The 20395-nt window shown below is 44.4% G+C and overlaps 1 protein-coding gene across 2 annotated transcripts in view; it reads left to right on the forward strand.

Moving 5' to 3' along the window:
• Positions 1–18650, forward strand: part of PEX1 (peroxisomal biogenesis factor 1) — a 157071-nt gene extending 138421 nt beyond the window's left edge. For both annotated transcript variants that reach the window (XM_033931140.1, XM_033931139.1), the window contains 3 exons: positions 1016–1207; positions 5951–6081; positions 18317–18650. In XM_033931140.1, coding sequence (XP_033787031.1) covers positions 1016–1207; positions 5951–6081; positions 18317–18401 — 408 coding nt within the window. In that variant the 3' untranslated portion in view covers positions 18402–18650. The remainder of the gene's footprint in view (positions 1–1015; positions 1208–5950; positions 6082–18316) is intronic.
• Positions 18651–20395: the final 1745 nt, after the last annotated feature.

Genomic DNA, 20395 nt, shown 5'->3' on the forward strand with positions numbered 1-20395 from the left:
CTTTTGAAAAATAAAAGAACAAGAGGGCATTCATAAAAGTTGAAAGGGGACAGATTCAAAACAAATGCTAGGAAGTTCTTTACCCAACGTGTGGTGGACACCTGGAATGCACTTCCAGAGAGAATAATAGAGCAGAGCATGGTACTGGGGTTCAAGAAAGGATTGGACAATTTGCTGCTGGAAAAGGAGATAGAGGGGTATAGATAGAGGATTACTGCACAGGTCCTGGACCTGTTGGGCCGCCACGTGAGCAGACTGCTGGGCACGATGGACCTCGGGTCTGACCCAGCAGAGGCATTGCTTATGTTCTTATGGGGAGCCGCACTGAATGGCCCGCGCTGCTCCTGAGGCTCATAGAGTTCCTATGAGCGTTGGGAGCAGTGGGGGCCATTCAGCGCGGCTACCCATGCTAGAAACTGCTAGCGCAGTTTCGTAGAAAAGGGGGTAAGTGAATAACAATCCAATAATTACACAAATTAAATCAAATCCCTACCTTTATGTTTTTCCCATAGTCATTTCTTTCCTATTTTATATTGTATTTCTTACCTCTCTTCCCCATTGGCAATGTAAGTATTAGTATGTTAAGTCCATGTTTCGTATATTGTATCTCCCTGAATGTTTTTAAACCTTTTATTTTTTGTACATCACTTAGAAGTAAGATTAAGCGATTAATCAAATTTTAAATAAAACTTGAATATTCTCCAAGGACAAGATGACACACATTCTCACATACCCACTACCCCTAGGTTTTGTGTTGTAATAGCTTTTATATTAGACTGTCTGATCCTGTGGGCTTGTGTAGTGCAGACTTCCAAACATGACTTCATCAATGACTAGGAAGTTCTCCACACCAGATTCCATTGGATGACATGACCCATATGAGAGAATGTCCTGCTGTCCTTGGAGAATACCTGCTACAGGTGAACAACTTTGCTTTTTATGAAATCAATGCTTCATTTGCTGCAATACATGAGTGTCTCTTTGAATAATATAGATATGCTTTCTGTCTTTACAGAATTCTCAGTGCCTTTCTGGACCAAACTCTATAACACACGATTTTTCTGGGTTGATTATAAGAGATCTCGTTTCCTCACAGCCTTTAGCATTCATAACATCTTCGCAAGAAGGATACCAGGCGCTTAATCAGGAGCAAATAGAACAACTCAGGACTGAAATCAGTGTCATCAAAGCCAACTACAAGAATGGGGTATAACAATTTTCAAAATGATTTCTACTGTGTTTTTGGTTTATAGTGTTTTTTTGTGTGTATATAGTACATTTAGACATTCAATGGTATGCAAGGAAATTACTGATAGCTACGTTTGTGGCTGTTCTGAGGTAAATACAATCCTTTTAAGTAGAGGGATAGCCAGACAGCCAATTTTGGGCAGACCCTGAACCCCCAACCTATGCATCATTGCTTCTTACAGCATTTCTCTTCAGGTCGCCAGCAGCGGTTCTTACACGCTGCCAGTGACTGACCCAGAAGCCTTCCCTTTGATGCAAAATGTTAATGTGTCAGAGGGAAGGCTTCTGGGTCAGCCAGTGGCAGTGTGTAAGAACTGCTGCCGACAGCCTGTGAAGTCAATATCCTCTGTTGCTGGTTGGGCAGGCCTGTGCCCAAACTGGGTGGGCCATGACTGGCCTATGGCTACGCCCCTGATTTTAAGCTGATGTGAGATGTACAGTAGTAATGGTGATATCCAAGAACAATATTTCCCTTTTACTGCCCTGTTGGATTAGGGTCCAATGACACTCTTCCCACCAGGGCATTAACTGGTATGATATATCCTCAAAAGATGGAAAAATAATGAAACCTGTGGCACTCCTTTTCCATTGTTATGTGGTACCTGAATGCATGATATTGTTGATGATATATCCTCATACTCATTTCTAATAAACATTTAATTAAATGTGTCATACCAACTATTTACACTCATGTTGAGAGAGAGCCAGACTAGTCGCTCTATGGTAGTAGTGAATTCTTTGACATGGAGATCACCTATATACTATTAAGAAAACGAGTGTCTTGTACATCCCTCTTCATTGCATTCTAAGTGCAGTAGAGCTGTGATTCAAGGTGAACCTTCAGCTAGAATTCATGCCCCTTAAGTTAAAGCTTGCTATCATTCTCCAGCTGTGTAAAAAGATGAACAAAAAATCTTGTTATGCACAAAAGAATTTACAAAAAAAAAAAGGGGGGACAGCAAGGAAAACTAGTTTTGTTTTGTGCTTTGAAAATAACTGATCATATGCTCCTGAGACACAGATATAAAGGTTCAGTACATTTCACGGTAACAGTTTTTTCTTTACTATATTGTGAGATGCCAAAGGAATGTATTAATGTAGAACCTGCAAGAATGATTGAGGTGGTATGGTCTTATACACAGATTTATTGGGCCATCTGGTTGAAACAAATATATTTCTAGTACACAGAGCATACGAGTCCTGGCGGATGGGCTAACTTCCCCTAACAGTGAGCTATGCAGAAGGAATCATATACTTTTTCTTTAGCTCTACCTCCTTCCTCAACTCAGTGAGCTGGAAGGTGTATTTCTGTTCTGCTTTGAGAAGTTTTGTTACATTTGGGGGTTTTATCCAAATTCTGATGCTTTCAGTGCTCAAGAGGACCCTAGATGCAGACCTGAGTAGCAGTCTTCAGCTAACAGAGCAACCCTTTGAAAGAAACTGTCCAGACAGCCTGCACTAGCACTTAAAGAGCTCAGGGACGGTTCTCCTGGGAGCAAGGCTCGCTTTTGATTTATCATGTGCTTGAATGCAGACTGTTTGACCCCACAATGGTCCAGAAGAACTTTGACATGTGCTGGCTGCGTTTTCCTACCCTCCCCCCCCCCCCCCCCCGCTGTGTCCAGATCCATGGGGGTCTGACCGACTGGCAGTCTGAAGATTGCAGCATCTTGAACTTGGGATATGCTTGTTTGAGACAGTGGTCTTCTCTACTATCCAACTGCAGTGTGAGCTGATTCAGGCAATAGCATCTCTCACAGCACAGCACAGCACAGTGAGTACAGGCTATTATAGCCTATGGGAAAATCGGGGAGGTCTCAGGATTGCAGTTTTGGTGGTTTCTCAGGCTAGCTATAAGATCTCCTAACTCCAAAAACCCTTTCCCCAAATTTTTTAGACTTTGCTGCAGCTTCCCCAGGCCATATTTTGACACCAAAATGCTGCCATAGTGGCCATCCTGAATTTCCCGATATTTAAAAGCATTTATCTGTCTCAATTTTGCTTAAAATCAATTATAATGGACTCCTCAGACTCTTCTACCTTTATATCATGCCAGATTTGCATTGGATGGTCAGCTGAGGGGCATGGGATAGACATGTAGGATCTCTTAGAGGAAGAGATAATGGTTACTGTGGATGGGCAGACTGAATGGGCAATTTGGTCTTTATCTACCATTATGTTTCTATGTACCACAGAACACGTGAGGAGGGGCCTTGGGCTTAGTTTTCTCTTGTACCTCTAGGGTTGGGAAATTGCAAGGGGCTCAGTTTTCAGGGAGAAAATCTCTTCTGGAATCTTTGGAGAGTGATTTTGTGAAATGCAGATGTGTAGATGGCTGCAGAGCCCAAGAGTTGACAAGGTGAGTCCCTGAAGGGGTCCTCTGGGCTTCCTACTCAGGGCTTTACCCCTGCTTTTGTGAGTCTCATGTGGAAAGCTTAAGTAGATTGTTAGAGTCCTACTGCACTCTCTGAAGGCATGCCTGTAGCTACTCAAGGAGGTCTGTCCTCAAACTATACTCCCCCCCCCCCCCCACCGAGAAGGTTTCCAATCAGGAACCAGAAGACCACTCAGAGAAAGACTGTGGTCAGAGTCCATGCCTTTACTGCCCCTTAAGAGATTTGGGGCCTCGGGCAGAAGCCATTAGTCAAGAAACTGTCTCTTGATCAAGGGGAGGGCCCAATTGTATGCCGCTTTTTAAAGCAGACAGCCTAGCTGGAGATTATTATGGTTTCATTGCAGGAATTAAATATGGAAGTCCCATAGACTTGGCTACACTGCTCTGTTTAGACTTGGACTACATTTTCCCCTTGTATCTTGACATTGCAATGCTAGTCACGGAGCATTGGGAGTCCCCAGAGAGCTCCTTAAGGGTTATTAGGATGATGTCAAAGCTGTATCACATGGCTCCCAAATTTCATCAGCTGTTTAGCCAAGGGGATTCATTGGTAGCGCAGATTACCAAGCATACTTTCCTGCCTAGTGAAGAAGGTGTCATTTTAAATTATATACAGTATCAAAGGGTAGATGTTGCCCTCCAAAGGCAATATGAAACCTTGGCCTTGGGAATTAAGGCAGCAGTAGCAACCTCATTCATGGTACACATTTGACATACCAGATACAACAGATGACACCATTTACCCCCAGCTGGTAATGGCGGGGGTTGACTATGTAGCAAATGCTCTGTATCGGGGTTGCTCAATGCTGTGATTCATTTGGGTTTTCAGGATTTTCCCAATGAATTTGCATGAGATCTATTTGCATGCACTGCTTCCATTGTACACAAATAAATCTCATGCATACTCATTTAGTAAATCCTGAAAACCCAGCCTGGAGAAGACTAAGGTTGGGCACCCCTGCTCTATATGGTATAATCAGAGTTATGAGCAGTTTCTGCTTTTGCTGTCTCTGTTTGTAGAATGTTTTAATCAGACAATGGGCGGGAGATTCAGCTTCTAAAGCAACATGAAGCCAGGCTCTCTTTTAAGGAATGAATGCTATTTGATAAGGAATTGTACAATCTTATGGCCAGTTTGGCAGATTGTTGCCCTAAAGCTTTGCCAAATAGGGGGAAAAGCAGTGGCAAAAGTGGTCCAACTATTGCAGAATCTGGGTTGGAGTCAACTTCATAAAAACCTCTTAGTACCATCTTGATCCTTCTGTAACCAGTGTTGAAATTTGGAGAAGAAAGAGAGATTATAGATGCACAGCATAGGGCATATGGAGAATGTGGTGCAGGTATGCACTAGCGGGTCGAGAGTGGAAAGTTGTTTTGCAGGGTGTCAGTACACTCCTTATGAACCTTTGCTGTATTGTATGGTTAAGACAGTTTTCTGGTGTCTTATCAGCAAGTTGAGTCTTGGAGTGGCGGACACTTTCATGCAGAGAGCCGTTCCTCAAGAATCTGGGGTCTTTCTGTGCATGGTTCCTTTATTTGTGCAGAAAGTAGTTTTGGTTTTTCATGTCAATCAAAAGGTCCGACTGCCTGCGTTCCAGTCCATGGGTTTGAAGAAACAGGACAAAGTGTTGAAGTTAATGGATGTGTGAAGAGTTCTGTTATCTCAAAGTGACTAATGACTTTTGAATCTCCAATCATTTTTTTGGCCTAACTAGTATGGCCAGAGTGGACAAGTCAGCTTCTAAGGCATCTGTTTCCAGACGGATTCACATGGCGATTTTTGTCAGCATATATTGGCTGTGGTAAACAGCCACCAATATCTTTGAAAGCACATTCCACGAGAAGTGTAGCTTCTTCATGGGCAGAGGCCTGGGTGATCCCACCCGAGGAGATTTGTAGAGCAGCTTCATGGTCCACACTTCATACCTTTATAAAGTTTTATTGAATGGATGTGACAGCACAAAAGGACATCGCTTTTGGGGTCCTCAGTATTAATGGAAGGCTCAACTGTCCTGCCTTAGATTCAAGGGATTGCTTTGATACATCCCACTCATCAGGACTCGTATGCCCTGTTACCAAAAAGAATATTATCGAGGTAAGAACCTAATCTTCCCATTGTTTAGATTGTAAACTCTACTGAGCAGGGACTGTCTCTTGAATGTTTTAAAATGTACAGCGCTATGGAAATGATTAGTAGTAGTAGAAACAACATGTTTTTGCTCTCCTTAAGGTTAACTAACTGTTTTCTTCCTGCTGAGTCTGATCTGTATTTTCTCATTTACCTAGTTTCCTTGTTATTTTTTGAAGGAGGATGTGTCCCATGGTCAAGCTGGGCCAGCCAAAAATAATGTGTTCGTTTGCCAGTCCCATCTATTAATTGCACTTGGCAACACAAGACCGTCAATCAGTCAAAAAGACTGGAAGAGTTTTATAGAGCTGTAAGTATACCAAGTATGTGTGTATATATGTATGTGTATATGTATGTGTTTATGTGTGTATATATGTGTGTGTGTGTGTATATATATATATATATATATATATATATATATATATATATATATGTGTGTGTGTGTGTGTATATGTGTGTGTATATATATAATTTTTTTTTTTTCATTTGTATTTTTTCAATAACAAATTGTTTGAAGTTTCTAAAGTGTGAGACAGAAAACTGGAATATTGTAAGTGATGTGTTTTATACATGTGTTCCATATCTCCTAATCCCCACACTATTCCCCACTAAAACTCTTGAGGGAAGAGAGGGAATGTTAGGAGTATGAAATTAATAAATAATAAAAGAAATGTGAAATAGAAAGCAACCACCTGAATTCTTTAATAGTCAGCTAAAACATGCACTTGAGTGAACTGATGCTATCGTAGTAAGGCTGTTACATTTTAGCTTTTATAGTGTGCGGGGCCATCAGCCATTGAGGTTATTTGGTTGGTTGACATGCCTCTTTGTAGAGATTGGCAAAGAGTTGTTCTTTAGCGTCTCTTTAGGCCAACACAGAAACGGATGGTTTATGCTCCTTTGCCAGCAGGTGGAGACTGACACACTAACTTTTGGCTACAGTACAAGTGGGCTGTGCAGTCCTTCTTACACTCAGTCTTCTCTCAGTCTCCAGCATGTGGAGTGGTAAGATTGTGCAGTCTTTGCTGAGGTTTGTTTTGGGTCTGTTGGATCTGGTTAGGGAATTTTTCTGGTCCCTTTTGCTGTCTGGATAGAGCTTGAGGAACCCTCTTGGGGGTCCTACGACCTCGGGGGTGCCACATTTGAAAGGGTTGAGTCCTTCCCCTCCCCCCCCATTTCCCCCACCTCCCAGGATTTCTGTGTTTAGAGGAGCCTCAACTGTACACTTTGCCACTTATACCGGCACTGACTACAATTTAGAATGCCATGTGGGGTCTGCTCTAACTTGACAGTTGGTGAGCTGTGAGAAGTTAAAAAAAAAACCCAAAAAACCCCAAGAAATAAACAGAGCATAAAGTGGTCCTGAGGCTGCCATTTTTGTATGGTGGTGTTGTACATGGGTTTTTGGTGCATTCAGTATGAGCACTTCAAATAAGCAACACAAGTGTGTTTTAAGTGGGCGCCAAGCGGTGGATATGGCTGGTGGGTGTTGGCATGTCAGGCTCCCCTTTGTGCGTGTACCACTCGTCAGCGGGAGGTGCTAGTGACGTCCGAGCCTCACCTGCCGCCCATGCCTGGGGCTTCCTCGGCGGCTGGCAGTCTAGCAGATGTGGGATTGCGAACTGCCAAAGTGGCTAGGGATGCCCCTGTCACTGCGGCTGGGGCTTCTAGCGGTGTTTCTGTAGTAGCGTGGTCGAGTTTGGCTTCAGTGTCATGTTTGCTTTCAGGTAACAGTTTAGCAATGGCGCTTCCCTCAGTTTTGGCGGGAAGCGTGTCCATTTTGCCCACAGCCTCAGGCAACCTTCCACCTGTCTTAGAACAATAAGAACAGGTCTTAAATGTGTTTTTGGCTCCTACAATGATTTTTGGCTTGCCCCTGGGGTTGTTTAGCCCTGATTTTTTTGTTGGCATGTACAAGGTTTATTTACAGGGAGCTGAAGGTCCTGGGTCAGGGGCATCTGGGAGGGTTCCCCTTCCACTGCTGCCCTGCTATGGTTGTCTTCCATAGTCTTCTGCTATGGTTGCCTCTTTCCAGCCCCCTCAGCCATCATCCAAGCGGCCACAGGTATCTTGGGACAAGGATTCTTTTTGGCTGATCCGTTTTCTTTGGATGAGGACTTGGATCTCGGGGAGGATTTTTCAGATTTGTTAAGGGGTTCGTATGTTTTGGATGGAGATTTTTCAGAGGCACCGATTGGCGAGGACGCATCTGTTGTGTGCATTTTTCACTGGGAAGAGTTGCAGGAGCTCATAATTCAAGTGTCTTCTGTTTACACTTTGAAAAGGAAGCTAAGGATCCCCCTCGTATGGTGGACCCTCTTCTTAGAGGGATCCGGTCAGTATCCCGCTCTTTCCCCATCCATCAGGACCGTAAGATGGACGCTCTTCCTAAATGCAGTTTTGATGTGACTACCCTGGCTGTCTAGATGGCGATTTGTGGTGGTCTGGTAGCCTAGGCTTATTTCCGGTGGTCTGAGAAAGTTCATGACTGAGTCAGCTGACTGGTCCTTAGTGGATCAGGAAGTAGCTACAATTGAGCTGGAAGCTTCTATTTTTCTGATGCCATTTATGATCTTTTGCATGCCTCAGTCAAGTCCATGGCTCTGGGTGTAGCGGCCCGCTGTACCCTGTGGCTTCAGGGTTGGTCGGTGGATGCGACATCTAAGACTAAGCTCAGTAAGTTTCCCTTTCGGGGCTCCTTTCTCTTTGGAGAGGAGTTGGATAAACTGGTTCAGACCTTGAATGAATCTAAGGTGCCTCGGTTGCCAGAGGACCGACCTCGCTAGGCTTCACAAGATGGAGGATTCCGAGGATATCCAAAGCAAAGAAAACCAAAGGCAAAAGAGAGCCGGCGTGGCTTACTAAAGAGGTGAAGGAAGCCATAAAAGAAAAGAAGGACTCCTTCAAAGCATGGAAGCGCACGAAAACAATCGAAACTTGGAACAAACACAAGGGTGATCAGAAGAAGTGTCACAGGGCAGTGAGGGATGCCAAAAAGGACTATGAGGAGAAAATAGCGCAGGAGGCCAAAAACTTCAAGCCCTTCTTCAAGTACGTGAAAGGGAGAAAACCCGCAAATGAGGCTGTGGGACCGCTGGATGACCAGGGAAGGAAAGGGTACATCAAGGAAGACAAACAAATCGCAGACAGACTAAATTCATTCTTTGCGTCTGTCTTTACAAAGGAAGACACTGCAACAATTCCAGAAGCAGTGAAAGTGTTCAAAGGAGTAACAGAGGACAGCCTTACCACAGTAGACGTGGACTTGGACCAGATATACCGCCAGATCGACAAACTCAAAAGCGACAAATCCCCTGGACCGGATGGAATTCATCCGAGAGTCTTGAAAGAGCTAAAAGTGGAAATCGGAGAACTATTCCAAAAACTTGCCAATCTGTCAATCAAAACAGGGCAGATACCAGACGACTGGAAGATAGCGAACGTCACGCCGATATTCAAAAAAGGATCAAGAGGAGTACCGGGCAACTATAGACCTGTGAGTCTCACGTCGGTCCCTGGGAAGATGGTTGAGGCGCTGATCAAGGATAGCATAACCCGGCACCTAGACACACACGACCTGATGAAAGCCAGCCAACATGGATTCAGGAAAGGGAAGTCATGCTTGACGAACCTACTTCAATTTTTTGAGACAGTGAACAGACAAATTGATAATGGAGAACCGGTGGATATTATATACTTGGATTTTCAGAAAGCGTTCGACAAAGTTCCACATGTAAGACTCCTCAGGAAACTGCAGGGCCATGGAATAGAAGGAGATATACTAAGATGGATAGGCAAATGGCTGGAGAACAGAAGGCAGAGAGTGGGCATAAATGGGAAGTTCTCGGACTGGGAAAATGTGACTAGTGGTGTGCCCCAGGGCTCGGTACTTGGGCCCATCTTATTTAATATCTTCATCAATGACCTAGAGGATGGAACATCCAGTGAGATCATCAAGTTTGCAGATGACACAAAGCTATGCCGGGCCATCAAATCGCAGAAGGACAGTGAAGAACTCCAGATTGACTTGAGCCGATTGGAGAATTGGGCAGATAAATGGCAGATGAAGTTTAATGTAGAAAAATGCAAAGTGATGCACTTAGGCAGAAAAAATAAGGAACACAAGTATAGTATGTCAGGTGCAACTCTGGGAAAATCTGAACAGGAAAAGGACCTGGGAGTATTAATCGATAGGACACTGAAGCCGTCGGTGCAATGTGCAGCGGCAGCGAAGAACGCGAATAGAATGCTAGGCATGATAAAGAAGGGAATCACGAGTAGATCGGCGAAAGTCATAATGCCGCTTTATAGAGCGATGGTCAGACCACACTTGGAATACTGCGTCCAGCATTGGTCTCCATACCTAAAGAAGGATATCATACTGCTAGAGAGGGTGCAGAGACGAGCAACAAAGCTGGTGAAAGGTATGGAGAACCTGGATTACGAGGAAAGACTTAAGAGACTGGGGTTGTTCTCCCTTGAGAAAAGGAGACTACAAGGGGATATGATCGAGACATTCAAAATACTGAAAGGAATCGACAAAATAGAGCAGGAAAAAACGTTATTTACAATGTCCAATGTGGCACGGACAAGAGGACATGGGCTGAAGCTAAGGGGGGACAAGTTCAAGACAAATATCAGGAAGTTCTGCTTCACACAACGAGTGGTGGACACCGGGAATGCTCTCCCAGAAGAGGTAATTGCGGAATCCACCATTCTAGGATTTAAGTGTAAGTTAGATGTACATCTCCTTATGAGTGGCATGAAGTGACATGGGTAGGGGTAGGCTAGATGCATTTCTCTTTACGAGAAGCTTGGAGCGATATGGGGACCAAAACTATGCCAGGGTACACCTGGCGAGGCCTCCGCGTGTGCAGATCGCCGGACTTGATGGGCCTAGGGTCTGTTCCGGAGATGGCGCTTCTTATGTTCTTATGGTCTTATGGTTCTGCTCAGGGACATTTGAATGAGTTTTGAAGGTACCACCTGGCCGGGGTGCAACCTCTTTTCCTTCTAGAGGACGTTTCTTCCAATGCATGCAGTACTTTTGGGAGGCCCGCCGGGGTGTGGGGGTCATAACTCCTCCAGTGTCTCCTCTGTCGCCTATCCAGCCCAATAATTCATTGTGGGTCCTTCCCAGGGTTCCAGTCGTAGCCCGGTTGCGGGAGTTTTACCAGGGATGGGCTGAGATCATAATGGATCAGTGGGTCCTGGAGGTGAGTCGGGACAGTTAAGCTCTGGAGTTTTCACATCCTTTGCCAGATCGTTTCCTCTCCTCTCCTTATCAGTTAACTTGGAAGAGAAGGGCTTTTCGGCAGACACTGCTCAGGTTGCTGGACCTCAAAGAGGTAGTCCCAGTGCCTCCTCAGGAGATTCGCACTTCATGGTGCCAAAGAAAGAGGGGTCTTTTTGGCCCATTTTGGATTTCAAAGGTGTCAACAGAGCTCTTCAAGTTCTGTCTTTTCGCATGGAAACCCTGAAATCGGTAATTCTGGCCTTTCAGCCTGGGGAAATTTTGACTTCTCTCGACCTGACAGAAGTCTATCTGCATGTTCCCATTTATGCCTCTCATAAACGCTTCCTACATTTTGCGATTTTGGGAGAGCATTATCAGTTTTGTGCGCTTCCATTTGGAATAGCTAAGGCGCTGCGCACTTTTACCAAGATTATGGTTGTGGTGACAGCTGCCTTGTGCAAGGAGGGCATTCTGGTGCACCCCTATCTGGACGATTGGTTGATTTAAGCGAAATCGTTGCAGGAGAGTTCCCAGATCATGGCTCAAGTTGTGGAGTTTCTCCAGTCCTTGGGCTTGGGTGGTCAACTTGGCCAAGAGTCGGTTGACTCCGTCTCAGCACTTGGAGTATCTTGGCATGCTTTTCGACACCAGTTTGGGGAGAGTTTTCCTTCCGGAGGCCAGGGTGTGCAAATTGCAGATGCAGGTTCACTCTTTGATGGATTGCCAATGTCCTCTGGCGCAGGACTTTCTGCAGGTCTTGGGGTCCATGGTGGCCTCCTTGGAGGTGGTCCAGTGAGCTCAGGCTCACATGCATCCTCTTTAGTATGTGCTTCTTCGGCAGTGGTTGCCACAGATTCATGATCTGGACTCTCCAATCCTGCTCAGGGGCTTAGTTTGGTGCAACCTAAGCTGGTGGCTCCAGATTTCCAACCTGGTTCAGGGAGTGAGTCTCGATCAGCCCCAGTAGATGGTGCTTTTTATGGACACCAGCCTCCTCAGTTGAGGAGCTCAATGTCTCTTGGCTCAGGGCAGCAGGACACCAGTGGAGGCATCCTGGTCAATCAATGTTCTGGAGACCAAAGCCATTCAGCTAGCGTTGGTGGAATTCCAGTCCTTGCTGGAGGGCAAATCAGTTAGAGTTCTCTCAGACAATGCCACAGCGGTGACCTATGTCAGTCAGGGGGGCACCAAGAGTCGTCTGGTGGCGCTGGAGACCTCTCTGCTCATGGAGGCTCATCTTCAGGACATCTCAGCTTCCCACATTGCCAGTGTGGACAATGTCCAGGTGGATTTTCTCAGTCATTTTGCGCTGGATCCTGTCAAATGGTGTCTTGGGCTGAAAGCCTTCGAGTTGATTTTCAGTCCTGGGGTTGGCCGATCATGGATCTTATGTCTATGAGTGTCAATGACAAAGCACCAAGGTTTTTCAGTCACCGCAGGGATTACCAGGCCAAAGGGCTGGATGCGCTGGTGCAGGCTTGACTGACAGCAGCCTGCTGTACGTCTTTCCTCCTTGGCCTCTTGTGGGTAGCTCTTCTTCAGATTGCCCAGCACACAGGCCACATGATTCTTGAGGCTCCAGACTGGCCCAGGAGCACATGGTATGTGGATCAGGATCATCTGCTAGTGCCAGATCCTCTCCTGTTGCCCCTCTCGTCTGATCTTCTGATTCAGGCTCCCATTCTAATGTTCGATCCGGGTCCCTTTTGTCTTACGACTTGGTTCTTGGAAGGGCTCACATTTGGCGACTTTTTGGTGTTCCACGCATGGCGTAGTTCCCCTTGGAGCTGCTTTTCTTCACATCTTGGAGTTTCTTCAGGATGGCCTGGAGTGAGGTCTTGCCTGATTTTGCCTTCAGATGCAGATTGCCGCTTTATCTTCCTTTCACGGTCTTTTGCGTGGTAAGCATTTGGCCTCTTCTCTGGATGTAATTTGGTTCTTGAGAGCTGTGAAGTTGCTCCAGCCACCAGTTCAGTTGTCAGTTCCTGCCTGGCATACCAATCTGGTTCTCTCCGTGCTCGTTTGTCCTCTGTTTGAGCCTCTCAGCGCCTGTACACTTAAGACAGTTTTCTTGGTGGCCATTACTTCCGTGAGATGAGTTTTGGAACTGCAGGCCTTTTCGGGTAGGCCTTCCTTCCTGGAGTTCTCTATGGAGCGGGTCTTGCTGCGGCTTGTTCCCTCCTTTCTCCCGAAGGTGGTCTCGCCATTTCATGTTAATCATTCCATAGTCCTCCCAGTCTTGGGTGGTTGAAAGAGCTCGTTGGAGCAGAGGCAGTTTCGTAAGTTGGATACCTGTAGGGTCCTTCGCTCTTATATTCAGTGGACCCAAGAGTTTCGTAAGTTGGTCCATCTTTTTGTCCTCTTAGCAGGTTGTCGTAAGGAGGACGGTGCTTCCAAGGTTACCATTGCACGCTGGATCAAGGAGGCTATCATTTCGGCATACTTTCTCCAAAAGAAGCCTTTTCCGGAATTTCTCAAAGCTCATTTCCGCTTCGTGGGCTGAATCTTCGCTTGTACCTCCGGTGGATATCTGTAAAGCTGCGGTTTGGCCTTCTCTCCATTCCTTTGTTCGACACTACCGGGTGGACATTCAGGCATTGCGGGACGCAGTATTCGGTGAGCATGTTCTTGTGGTGGCCCTTCAGGAGTCCCACCCATGATGGGTACTGCTTTAGTATATCCCATCCGTTTCTGTGCCGGTCTGGAGAGATGCTAAAGAAGAAGAAGTTAAGGCCTTACCTGCTAATTTTCTTTTTAGTCCCTCCAGACCGGCACAGACCCCCCACCCTGTAATTTTGTTTGGTGTTTTTTGCGAAGAGTATGGTTTATTTTCTGCAGGTTTTTTGATTGTGTTAGCTTGTTGGGGGAGTTTAAAGAGCAACAGCATTTGGTTCACCTGGTTTAACTGGCAAATTGTGGGGTGTTCTGAAAAGTCTTGTTCTAATCAGTATCCAACAGTGTTTACTGGTCCGATTTTGGACTCTTCCATTGTCTTCTCCATGTGAATGTGGAGTTGTTTGTGCTTATTCACCCTAGTTGGCAATTCTTAAAGACTGAATAGAAGGTGACAGAGGGTAGTGATCAATGGAGATCGCTCTGAGGAAAGGGATGTTACCAGTGGTGTGCCTTAAGGTTCTGTTCTTGGGATTGTTCTTTTTAACATTTTTATAAACGATATTGCTGAAGGGCTGTCGGGTAAGATTTGCCTCTTTGCGGATGATACCAAAATCTGCAATAGAGTAGTCATCCAGGATAGTGTGAATAACATGAAGAAAGACCTGTGGAAGCTTGAAGAATGGTCTGAAATTTGGCAGCTAAAATTTAATGCTAAGAAACGCAAGGTCATGCATTTGGGCTGCAAAAACTCAGGGAATGGTACAGTTTGTTTATTTATTTAAAAAATTTATATACTGCCTGGAGTCTCAGTGATTTCCAGGATAACATACATAAAAATAGTGCATGCATAACATTATACAGTAAATCAAAACAACTTAAAAAGTGCAACCTAAGGACTCGCTATCATTATAGTTAAATGTTGAACAAAATCCTAGGGAGCAGTTCACACATATGCATCGACAAAAAGCTTTGTTTTAAGCAATCTCTTAAAGCTAAGACGATCCGGATAGTCTGAGTTGACCCCATAGTTTATTCCATAAAGAAACACCCATGCATGAGAACATTTTTAGTTGTATGGCCACGTACCTTATGTTCACAGCCGATTGAGATATCAATCGCATACTACCATCTGATCTCAAAGCTCACGATGGTCTATAGACCTCCCAAAGATCCTGAAACCAGTTAGGCACAGAACACAGACTGATGTACTAAAGATAAAATCTTAAAATGAATACAGTGGTACCTCGGTTTACGAGTGCACCAGTTTGCGAGTGTTTTGCAAGACGAGCAAAACATTCGCAAACTTGGTGTCTCGTAAACCGAGCTTGCCTCGCTGTACGAGCGCCCCCCCTCCGCTCGCGTTGCCCCCCTCCACCGCGATCCTACTTCCCCCTCCCCCGAGCAGTCAATGACACCCTTTACCCGACTTGGCACCAGTGCCGGTGCCCGAAGATCCTCCCTCTTCTGGCGCGGCCTGGGCTGGGTGGTGCATCGGAGATCCTCCTTATTCTGGGCTGGGCTGGGCTGGACTGGCTTTGAGCATTTGCGCATGCTCAAAGCCTTCTGGTCTCGCTCTCAATCTCGAAGAGAGCGAGACCAGAAGGCTTTGAGCATGCGCAAATGCTCAAAGTCAGTCCAGCCCAGCCCAGACCAGAAGAAGGAGGATCTCCGACGCACTGCCCAGCCGCGCCAGAAGAGGGAGGATCTTCGGGCACCAGCACTGGTGCCAAGTCGGGTAAAAGGTGTCATTGACTGCTCGGGAGGGGGGAAAGTAGGATCACGGTGGAAGGGGGCAACGCGAACGGGGGGGAAGCTGGATCGCGGGGAGAGGTTTGGAACAGCGTCGGATTCCTCAAGGGGGGGGGAGGGAGAATGGAGCAGCGCCGGTAGCCTCGTGGGGGGGGGGAGGAGGTGGAACCAATCAGTTTCCCTTACTTCCTATGGGGAAACTTGCTTTGATATACGAGCAATTTGGTTTATGAGCATGCTTCTGGAACGAATTATGCTCGTAAACCAAGGTTCCACTGTATGTTTTTCCATTGGCAGCCAGTGAAGTCTCTTAAGTATAGGAGTTATATGTGCTGTCCTCGAAACCCCGCTAATCAACCTAGCTGCTGAATTCATCAATACTTGCAATGCTTCAACTTGGTTTTTGTCAAACCCAGAAATAGCAAATTGCAGTAATCTAACTTGTTCAAGAGTAATGATTGGGCAACCGTTTTGAAGTCATGTTGTCAAGAAGGGTTTTAACCTATACAGTACACGAAACAAAGCGTAGCCCTTCTGAATCACATTCAGAACTTGTTTTCCCATAGTCAAAAACATACCAAGACAGACACCTAGCAGTAATCTCTTCTTTTAACTGTATCTGCTTACCCATAACATTCAAAGCCTCAATCAAATCAACCTCATTCTCCTTCCCCACAATCATCACTTCAGTTTTCATAACATTTAAATAAAGACCATCCACTCACATACTTTCATCATATATTGGTTCAGGCGCATCTCAACATCATTCCAGCGGCCGTTGATAGGGAGGGAAAAAGAATATCATCTGCATAAATCCTGTATTGCACCCCTAAGCTTTGAAAAACCTGTCCAGGAGATGACATGTAAATATTAAACAGGAAGTGATGTCAGAGGAGGCAGGATGAGACAGAGGGAGAGCTTCATAGTAGTCAGGAAGCAGCATATGTGCAACCGTGCTAATCCTGGGGACCAGCAGAAGGCCACCTTTTAAGGTAGATCAGAGGGAAGGGACAGATGGTGAATATTGGGTGGGGGAAGGGGAGCAAACTGCAGACCTGTAAGCAGAACTAGAGGGGCCACTGTTTGAAAATATGGCTGAGGCGGTGAGCTCCAGCAGCCATGAGAAAGCTTGGTGCTACTTACCACCAAGTTTGTGTTTTGCTTATGTGGGTAGAGGGAGAGGTGCTGGACAGTGGGAGGAGGAAGAAAGAGATACCGTATTTTTCACTTCATAAGAAGCAATTTTTTCCCCCACCCAAAATTGGAAATGTGGAAATTTTGGTGCGTCTTATAAAGCGAAGGTAACTTCTTTTTTTTTAAACACCCCCACCCACCCCGTTGTACCTTTTCAAAATGTCCCACTCGGGGGTACGCGGGCTGACTGCCGCCCGCCTGCCTGCCGCTGCTGCTGCTCCATGCTGGCCGCCACTGCGCTGCAACTCCAGGAAGGGAAGGTAAGGGCCAGCGTGCTGCGTCGGACACTGCCTTCCTCCCTCCCTGCTGCGCTGATGAAGCCTGCCTACCCTCCGCCGATTCCTCCTCCTCTGGTCCAGGACGCCTCCGCCGCACCGCCACTCAAAGAAGGGAAGGGCCAGCATTCAGCGATTGCACATCGCTGGCCCACAAGCCTTCTCCCGATGTCGGGAGAAAGCTTGTGGGATGGCGACATGCAATCGCACGCTGGCCCTTCCCTTCTTTGAGTGGCGGCGCAGCGGCGGCGGACCCGGGACAGAGGAAGAGGAATCGGCGAAGGGTAGGCAGGCTTCAACATGGCAGGGAGGGAGGAAAGCAGTGTCTTACGCGGCAGGAAGGACAAAGGTTTGGAAGGCAGTGAGGGGTAGGAGGCACAAACTCAGGACATGGGAGGGAGGAAATAGAAAGGGACAATTGTTGAGCCTGAGTGAAGAAAGGAAGGAAGGAGACTCATGAAATCACCAGACAACAAAGGTAGGAAAATGATTTTATTTTCAATTTAGTGATCAAAATGTGTCAGTTTTGATAATTTATATCTGCTGTGTGTATATGAAAAATGAAAGGAACAGCCTGGCAGGGAAGGGGAGAAAGGGTGCAGAGCCTAGCAGGGAGTGAGCGGGGCTGGGTGCAGAGCCTGGTGTATATTAGTACACAGTTTGGCTCAGAATTTTTTTTTTTCTGGTTTTCCTACTCTACATCTAGGGTGCGTCTTATTGTCCGGTGCGTCTTATGGAGCGAAAAATACGATAATTGACCAGGGGAAAGAAGAGAAGGAGGGAAGAAAGATAAAGGGAGAGATGTTGTATCTGGGGGTCAGAAGAAGGAAGATTATCATTCCTTTATGATGGGAAAGGGAGATGTGATTTAATATACTACTTTTCTGTGTATACTTTGTACCTGGGGAAGTGGAGGGTTAAGTGGTTTGCCCAGAGTTACAGAGAGCTTCAGTGGAAAATAAACAAAAAAATCAATAATTAAAACAGAAAAATACTTTTGATTGTGTGGTTAATTGTGATTAAATTTTTTAGTCAAACTGCAGCTCTATTAAAAAAAAGTTAACTAGAATTGCCAATTGCCCATAATAATAAAGAGGCCAAAATTAACTTGTCCATAAGTTAAGTATCAGTGGTTTGCAACTATAGTTATTTCTCTCCCAGTTCAGCAGAGAAGAGCCCACTTCACTCCACAGATTAATTAATCTGACCCAACAGACCTGCAACAAATACATTGTTAACTATAGCCATATTTTCTATTAAAAAATGTCAGATTGACAGAATATTAAGTTTATAGTAAAAAAGCAAAACAAAAAACAACTGTTGGATTGTTGCTATGTGTTTAAAGCAAAAGATAAAACCTAGGGCTGTCGGTAACCATGTTGCCTTTCCAGTCTATCTTCTAGCTGGAAAGCTTTTTCTGAGCAGGACCTCCAGCAATCATAGCCCCAGTAACACATTCTTTTCTTTGTTTCCAGCTATGATAATTTCCAGAATCCTGGCAAGACGAAAGGTCAGAGCAGAGGCACTGTAAGAGCAGGGCAGAAAGTCACTTTAGCATAATGTCTTGTTTTTGTATTCCACCCCCCTTATGTACTGGGTTGCTGCTGATGTGAATTATAGACTGTCAGATTTTTAAAAGAAAAATTCTAGTCTTCTTTTATTTTTACATAAATTGATTTCATGTACAAATTGGTTGAAGAATTTTGGAAATGTTTTTTGAGTAGCATAAATTATTTAAGCTTTGTATCAATTTATTTTGTGTAAAGTATGTGTGGTGTATATTAATTAAATTTCTAATATTAATACTAATTATTTTGTGATTCACCATTTTGTTTCCCAAGAGCTATCATAGTTTGAGTTTATTGGACAGTATTATTTCTAAAAAAAAGTGTCTTGCTTTTGCTGAGAAAAAATAATTCTTAAACTAGCAAGTTAAATGTCCATTGGATTACAGCCTTGCCTGAAAATCTATGATCCGATGCTTACTGCAGAGAACTTTTGGGAGAGTATAAATAAGTGAATGAAAGAAGACTGCATAATGAAGGATATTTGTCTCATACTAAGGAAGACAAACATAAATTCTAGAAACTGCTTATTTCTCAGAAATTACAGTTCAAGGATAATCATGGACAGCAGCTATGGATTTCATGTCTAGTACTGAAATAAAGTGGCTTGGATGCAATATTGAAAGTATATAGTAGTCCTTAAGAATACTGGACTGTGTAATGTTTCAGTGGAAGCTGTAAATCTGAGAATTATTTTTACAAAATGAATTCATATAATTGGTCATTTCAGGGTTTGTTTGTTTTTTTACATATACTGTAAATGCACCAAACATGCTTTGATTCACTAAGAAGTGTATGAATGCAGTTTGTTTTAAGTTCTGTAACTTGTTCAAAATGCTATTCCATCTCGGCATCCCCTATTGCATCTTTTAAGCCATTTGTTTGTTGTGAGATCTCAGACCTTGTACCAGCCTTTGTTGCTCATACTGAAAACTCCAGATTTGTCCAATCCAATATGGATTCTGAAACACTACAATATACTGTCCTATAATAGATTTTTATGCAGTGAAGGTTTGTGGACTCTAGATGGAACCCTCAAATCTCTCTGAACAACATCAAAGGTAAGTTCTGAATCATGAACTATGGAAAGATCCATTTTTGGCTGAAACTTGTGTCTGACCATACTGGAATACGAATCTTCTTTGACCGTGAACAAACTGAAAGGATTAAACAAAGGAAGGGAAGGGGAGTGATGACCTTGATAAATCTGAAAACAGCAACATAAACATACAAGTATGTATGGGAGATGAGCTACATGTCCCTTCTTTTTAGTTTGGGTTTTATTAACCTGTTTCCCTCCCACCAAACCCCAGGTTTTCTCCATTGATTTCTCTTATGTAATGGGAAGAGGCAAAAGAGAGCTGTTAAAAAAAAAAAAAAAAAAAGGGAAATGAGGAACAATCAGGAGAAAAGAAGCAGATATTTTATTTATACTGAGCAATGTAAATTGCATTCAAACTTGTGCAATTGTTTTATATTTAGAAAACGTCTCTTAACTGTTCCAGTGTAAACTTGAGTATGAGAACGAGTTAGTGGATTACTCAATTTTTTGTTCTGTTTTAAGATTTTATTGTGAAATTGTTTGGTAGTATGGGTTACAAGTATTTTAAATAAATAAGGTACATGCTTTTGATTTTGATAACATCAGTCTGGGTACAATGCTTGTACACTTCAGAGTTTTGTGCTGGGGGTATTTTGTGAAATGTTGGGATTAATTATTAAATGATCTTTTTACAGAAGTATTTTCTAGCTATGTAGCACAAGGAAGAGCAACCTTACATAATACGATTGCTAACTTCCCCAGTAACTTCCTGATGATGCCGATCCAGTCCTGTTTGTTTCATACATAGAAAATGACAGCAGATAAAGACCATATGGTGTATCCAGTCTACTCTTCCATAATTTCTACTATCCCTTCCTCTCCCTAAGAGATCCTCTGTGCATGTCCCATTCTTTCTTGAATTCAGATAGTCTTGATTTCCACCATCT

The sequence above is a fragment of the Geotrypetes seraphini genome, chromosome 2, assembly GCF_902459505.1.
Source record: "Geotrypetes seraphini chromosome 2, aGeoSer1.1, whole genome shotgun sequence".
In the NCBI taxonomy this organism is placed as follows: Eukaryota; Metazoa; Chordata; class Amphibia; order Gymnophiona; family Dermophiidae; genus Geotrypetes; species Geotrypetes seraphini.